General features: G+C 43.0%; 1 protein-coding gene across 1 annotated transcript in view; it reads right to left on the reverse strand.

Moving 5' to 3' along the window:
• The window catches only part of LOC136632686 (BAR/IMD domain-containing adapter protein 2-like), a 106984-nt gene extending 103696 nt beyond the window's left edge, over positions 1–3288 (reverse strand). The window contains exon 1 of the mRNA XM_066607732.1: positions 3039–3288. Within this exon, the coding sequence (XP_066463829.1) occupies positions 3039–3086 (48 nt within the window). The 5' untranslated portion in view covers positions 3087–3288. The remainder of the gene's footprint in view (positions 1–3038) is intronic.
• Positions 3289–6821: the final 3533 nt, after the last annotated feature.

A 6821-nucleotide genomic window follows, 5' to 3' on the forward strand; every position in this document is an offset into this window, starting at 1 on the left:
AGGGGTTTTATCACTTTTTACTATTGAGTAAAAAGTAGCAGATTGATGGGGATCTGCCGCTCGGGATCCCAGCCGTTCAGCTAATCTCCTGGCATGCTGTCAGTGCAGTGAAGCCGGAAGTCAGCATCGGTGGTCAGGGCAAAAGTGTAATAGCCAACTTCACTCGCATTGATTTCAATAGGTGTGAAGCAGCCTTCCTTCACCGACTCCTATGACAGAGTCCAGCCCCAATGTACCAATAGCGGTCTGAGTGATTGTCGGAGATCCCCAGCGGAGGATCCCCATTGATCTGCCGCTTATCTGAAGGATAAGTCATCAACAGTAAAAAGTAATAAAACCCCTTTAACAATTGCTTGTACAGCAGATCATTTGCCCATGTGAACAATATGAATGAGCACTCATTTGTACTAGCTGATGATCTGCCTGTAAAAAAGGACCCTAAGATTATCAGACTATCTGTATATGTATGGATGATGTTGTGTGGAGGGGAATATTTACCATTGTGCCATTGGTAGCACAATTGTAATATTTCCAGAAAGCAGTTTATCCATATTATTCTAACCCAGTGTTTCCCAACTCAGGTCAGGTCATGATCTGAGGACATCCTATAGAGAGAGCATTTGTAACTATTGACAACAGATCTCTCTCTAATAGGATATCCTGAAATCATGAGCTGCTACGGGAACTAGAGGACTGGAAACAAGAAACATGAGGCATTCGTTCTAGAGAAAACCTTATCATATGACAATTACTGACACATTGATGATCCTGATCATGAGACTTTTTCCACTGAATGTCTAAACTTGTAATGCAACTAAGTAATTATAGAAAGTCTTGTGGTTTATATTTAGGGCCATGTTAGTGTCGCGATGCAATGAAAATAGCTTCCCTTCCCCCATCCTAAATGACAGAAGGGTTAAGTGGACCACAGTGAACCGTGCATAATGCCCCTATTAGCAGATGATTAGTCTACCCTAAACTTTCTCTCTGGTATGAAGGAAAGTCCACTCTGGACAACCCTGTGGGTGTAACGAAGGATATCACCGATGGATAAACTAGTATGAAAGGCATTATGGTCCACGTGTTTTTATTCAACAAATCGTTGGATATGGCCTTCCGGCCGCTTTCTGACAAGTTTATCATAGCTTCGTATTTGCTCTGTGCTTTGCAGTAATATGGATCTAGTGTAAATCTACGTATCTATTCACATTGCTATGTTTTTCACAGATGTTTTTTTTAAAACACAGCATAATCTATTCTTCATGGTTTTGCCTCCGTATTGCTACTATTTTCTATTGGGCAAATAAGGAGCAGTACTTGTCCAATAGAAAATAAAAGCAATGACAGCAAATATGGAGGCAAATACCGATGGCACACGGTTGTAATGTCATCTATAACACATCCGGTTTATGGATCCGTATTACGGATATGTTACAATACACACAGGTTGCTGGGGTTTTTTTTAAAGCAGTTTTTGATGCAGTTTTTTAAATCAAAGTCAGAAAGGAATTCAAAGGGGATAAGAAATGTAAAGGATGGACTTCTACTTCCTGCTGGAGTCACTCCTGGTTTGGACTTTTTTTCTATTCACTACATTCTTAACATGCATTTTTTTCTAACATTTTTCAAGTTCTATAGTGAAACCTATTTGAAAAATGGCAGAAAAAAAATGCAATAATGAGAACAAGCTGTATTTTGAAAAGAAAAATGCTAGGCACCTAAAAAACACACCAAAATGCCAGAAACAAAAGCAGCAGTGTTTATAGCGTGTTTTATATTTCGCTGTAGACAGCGAACATCTGGCTGCAGTTTTTTGGATGAAAAAAATGGCAGGAAAATACGCACCGAAAAAGGACATGTTTTTTCCAAAAGTTGCTCCGTGAGAAACCAACCTTAGGGCCCCCCCCCCAGACCCCCCACCTCCCACACAGTATATATTATGGCACTGCAAATAAATCCACAAGGAAATCCACCTTTCTTTCATGTGCGTTTGCGGTGGAATGGCTACAGATTATGTCCGCTACATTGGAAAGAGTGAAATCCGCAGGAATTTTGTGGTAAATCCGCATCATAATCTGCATTTAAAGACATATGGATTTTGTGGCAGGTTTGTGGTGTAAATGTACCCCTCATGTAATGGCGCAGTGACTTTTTTTCAAATTTTGTATTCATTTCTTATAGAGTTTGTGAATCTCATGGCACAGATAAATGACTATACAACATCGCCGATGCGGGTTCCATCGCCGGCCCTTTGCTTGTCGACAATTTATTTGCTCTTTATCTGTTTTTTTCCCACTTTAAGGCTGTATTTACATGGGCAAGTGCGAAAAGGTAAGCGAAAGTCTGACCTATATCAAACTCATGTAACCTGCGATCTTCATATTTCTGCGATGTGTTTCCACGTAAAAACCTTGTGATTTGCATTGCTGTACACGCGTGAAAAAAAATGACTTGTTGTTCCAGCAGATGAAATGAAAAAACTGCATTGCACTTGCTTGTAAATCGCATAGCATGCAAGTGCGATACAATTCTTTTCACACTCCTATAGGTAATAATGGACGCGCCTCACTGTAGAATCGCCAAAAAAAATAGGACCTGCTGCGATTCTTCCATCTTGCAATATTATTGTGGTATTATTTTGAATGGGTTAATTTACATAAGCAATTATGGAGTTCTTTTCAGGTTCTTTGCATCATCCAATCACACAGAACTCATGCGTGAATATCTTATGAATATCATCCGTATCAATACAGCCTAAGAATGTGAATTCCTTTAAATCAATAGACACATCAGTAGAGCAGAGCTGAGTTTGCCCTGTGGCACAACTTCTGAAATCACTTTGATTTTACACAGGACTGAAGGTCTTCTACCGCGTTATCACAGTACTGCAAACCACAAAGAGTTAACTGACAAATCCAGCACTGCTACATCCGTATGAATGGCATAATAAAAAAGGAATAAGCGGTATAGGAGAATGAAAGGTTTGCGGAGGGTGCAGACCCCCAGTGAGTGAATAGACTACTTCATAGACTACTTACTCTGTATACATTCTCTGTCAGTCTGTTCACCTCGTCGGACCTGGACATGTTGCTTGGCTTGAAGCTGTTCACATGGAATTTAGATGTAGGACACAGGGCTGGATCCCTGGAGATGTGGAGGCAGAAGGTGTCTCTGTGATGGTGACCACTGACCACTGCTCTGGTGTGGAGGGCTGGCAGTGGGAGGGAGGAGAAGGGCCTGGGGAGGAAACAGGATGGGAGGGAGAAAACAGCCTCAGACAAAAGTTCTGCAGCTCAGAATAAAAAACTTCCAACCAATAAGAGTTTTGCTCGGCTGTCACCCAGCTATGTGCTCTGCATAAAGGGAGGATTTAGCTTGACAGAAAGGGAGGGGCTCATTCTCTAGACATCTGGGAGAGTCTGCAAAGGGGTCTCTTAACCTTCAAGCCTTTGACTTCATCCATAGTCTCTTTCATCTTTTCCCTGACACACCAATTTCCCCTGTGAATGAATAGGAGACATGACACTGAGTTCAATCCCATAACTAGTAGTCTCCACGCTGCAGTCATAAATGAAGGCATGCTTTAAGGAATATTTTCGGATTTTTCTGGGCTCTCTTTTTTGACAAGAATTTGCTGGTCTCATGTGAGCCATAGCATGTACTATATGGAGGTCACCCCATATAGTATTCTAGCCACTACCATGCCATGCAGTCCCCTGTCTAATACTAAGGCCGCCTGCCCACGGGCGATTCTTCACTTCGTTTCCCGCGGCGATAATCTGTCCGCAGGAAATGCAGTGAACGCTTTCCATAGACTACTATGGAAAGCGCAGCCCTGCTGTCCACGAGCATAGAGTCATAGCGATTCTCTGCTCATGGGTTTTAAATCGCAGCATGCTGCGATTAGCTGCGATTCTCCGCGGTGAGCCTATTTGTCAGATAGGCTCAGCGCGGACAACCATCAGCTCTCCCCTGCTCCCCGGCGGTGGCTCCTGTGTCAGAGATCTACCGCGGGATATTGCTACGCCCGTGGACCGAAGCCCTTATGAGGCACCATCTTTAGATGTTTTAGCCTGGGTTCCCACATAGCGGAATCCCAGCGGAAATCTCGCGGTCTGGCCGCAGCGAAAAACCCGTGAGATTTCTGCCGGGAGAAGGGCTGCTTCAAAACCCGTGGCACTTAGCCACGGGTTTTGAAGTGGCCTGGCCGCTCGCTCTTCTGCTGCGGCCGGCGCTCCCATAGAGGAGAGCGCGGCCGCAGCGGAGGAAGAAAAAGAATGAGCATGCTTCGGCCGGCTAATCCGTGCGGCAGTGCCGCCTTTTGCTGGCTTTGCCGTGGCGGATTTGCCGTCCCGTGTGGACGAGATTTCTCAGAAATCTCGTCCACATGGCTTGGCTAATCCCGGAATTAGCAGCCGCAGGCGGATTTGCTGCAGCGACATTCCGGACGGAATTTCGGCGGCAAATCCGCCCCGTGTGAACCCAGCCTTACTTTCTGTTTCACATCAATCCCATGATGCATCAGCACAGCATTAGGTGAGGCTGTACCTTTCTGCCTGCTGGGAGGGACAGTTTATTATTGTATTCACCTATATAAACTACAGCCCATACGTATATAATCTGGAGGCTGAGCTGTGATCTCCTCTATTATACCCATCTGACAGGAGCCTCTAATCATCAGCAGGAACTATGATAGGAGTGTTGCGGTCTCAGGTAGTTTCTGTGGTAGGTCCATGAAACAGCATCACACAAACTGAGCGTTTGACTAGAAAATGAATCCATAAACCCAAGTTGATCTGAGCTAGTGATCATTGAGGTCACATGATCACCTGAGGAAAAAGAGGCTGGAAGTTTCAGACAGAAAGAAATAACTAACCAAGGTAGCACTGGTTCACTTATATATACTGGGGAATAGCTGCATAATGGATGAATAAAAAGAAATCACTGGAGTGGCCCTTTAAATTAGTCACTTAGACAAATCCTCATTTTCCGACATACTTTAGATACAGTACTGAGGCAACGCATTATCAGCAATTGCCTAATAGGCTGCTATTAAAGTGATCGACACTTACTTATTCATTGTACAAACTACAAATCTCTAGTATGTTCTTAATATAATAATCACTCCCTGCACAGTAAGAAGCCAAGATGCCGAAGATTCAGATGCCACGGAGTGATGCGATAATAGCAGTATAATAGGAAATAGCTACATATGCATTCATTTTACCAAATATGAATTTACAGATTAATGTAGATAAGGATGGAGTTGTTTGCTATGCTAACCCTTTCTGTCCCAGGATTCCAGTTGAAAATTATGAGTGTAGCAAAAAATGCAATTTCACCTAGCCTAAGAGGTATAAAACTGTAGCCCAGTCTAAGATTGCCTAGACTACAAATAATAGGGTAGATATAGCAATGTATCATTTACTGGGCCACTCCGGTAAAACACATTTTTCCATCTCTGACCCCTAACCTAATTGTCCTTTTAAACTTTGGAGGTCTCATTTGTATATTGCAGCCACTTCTATTCAGTGCAGCCCCCCCTGTCTGATGCTTATCAGACACCATCTTCAGGCCACTCTCACACATCTGATTTTTACCGTGATTACCGTGGCATTTCAACCACCACGGTAATCACGGTATAACGCTCCAATTGTTCTCAATGGTGTCTTGCAGATATATGCTTGAACATGGCGCTTTCTAGTGCTGTGATTTTCGAGCGCTGTCTGCATTTTTTTGCCGCGTTTAGCACATCTTATCACCCATTACAATGATGGGGTGCTAAAAACCCGCTATCGGAGGCAGGAACCTGCGTCTGAAAATGAAAGTAAAATCGTGGTATTTTGCCGAGCCCATGTGTGAGAGTGGCCTTAGGCTGAGAGTTTTTACTTTCAGTTTCACATCTATCCCATGATGCATCAGCATAGCATTAGCTGAGGCTATACCATTTTTGCCTGCTGAGGGAAAGTTTAATTATCATTAGCAACTATATGCTTCTAAAAAGGCTACAGCCCTTAAGTATACAGTTAGGAGGATGAGCTGTGATGTCCTCAGTTATAACTGTGTGACAGGAGATATGTGATCAGCATCAGTAACAGTAATAGGGTTGTTGGCGTCCCCCTGCTTGCAGTTTCTGTGATAGATCCATGTAACAGAATCACAGACTGAGAAATTGACCAGAAAATGAATCCATAACGCCAAAGAGATCAGAACTGGTCAGAATTGAGATCACATGATCATCTGAGGATAAAGACGCTGGTAGATTCAGACAGAAATAATTAACCAAGATAACATCAGCTGACTTATATATGCTGGGGAGGATAACTAGATAATGAACTTATTAAAAAAACAAGACAGTAGTGGCCCTTCAAGACAGTTTACAGGTATGAATACATTGAAAGATACATCATTTGGGCAGAATGCCATACTTTGGAAGGCCACACTCCCCCTTTTCCAATACAACTAAATATGGGCTCACTCAGCAAGTTATTGCATCACTTTAAAAGTAGGAAACAGAACCGAACTAGCATTGTTTATGCCCATATGCCCTGTTCATGAATATGGCATATCCAGCACTCGGGGAGAGACGAGCATATTGCTTGGACAGTGCAACATTGTTAAAGGGCCACTTTGGTGAAAACACATATTTATATGCCACTCCCTGGACATCACCTATGTATATTGCAGTCACTTCCATGCAGTACAGCTTCATGTCTGATATTATCAGGTGGCATTTTGATATTGAGATTTCTCCCTGCTTGCTCTTTCACTTTTCTGTACATCAGCACAGTATTACATGAGCAGCTAGAGCCTGTACCATT

This window comes from Eleutherodactylus coqui, chromosome 6 (genome assembly GCF_035609145.1).
Source record: "Eleutherodactylus coqui strain aEleCoq1 chromosome 6, aEleCoq1.hap1, whole genome shotgun sequence".
Taxonomy (NCBI): Eukaryota; Metazoa; Chordata; class Amphibia; order Anura; family Eleutherodactylidae; genus Eleutherodactylus; species Eleutherodactylus coqui.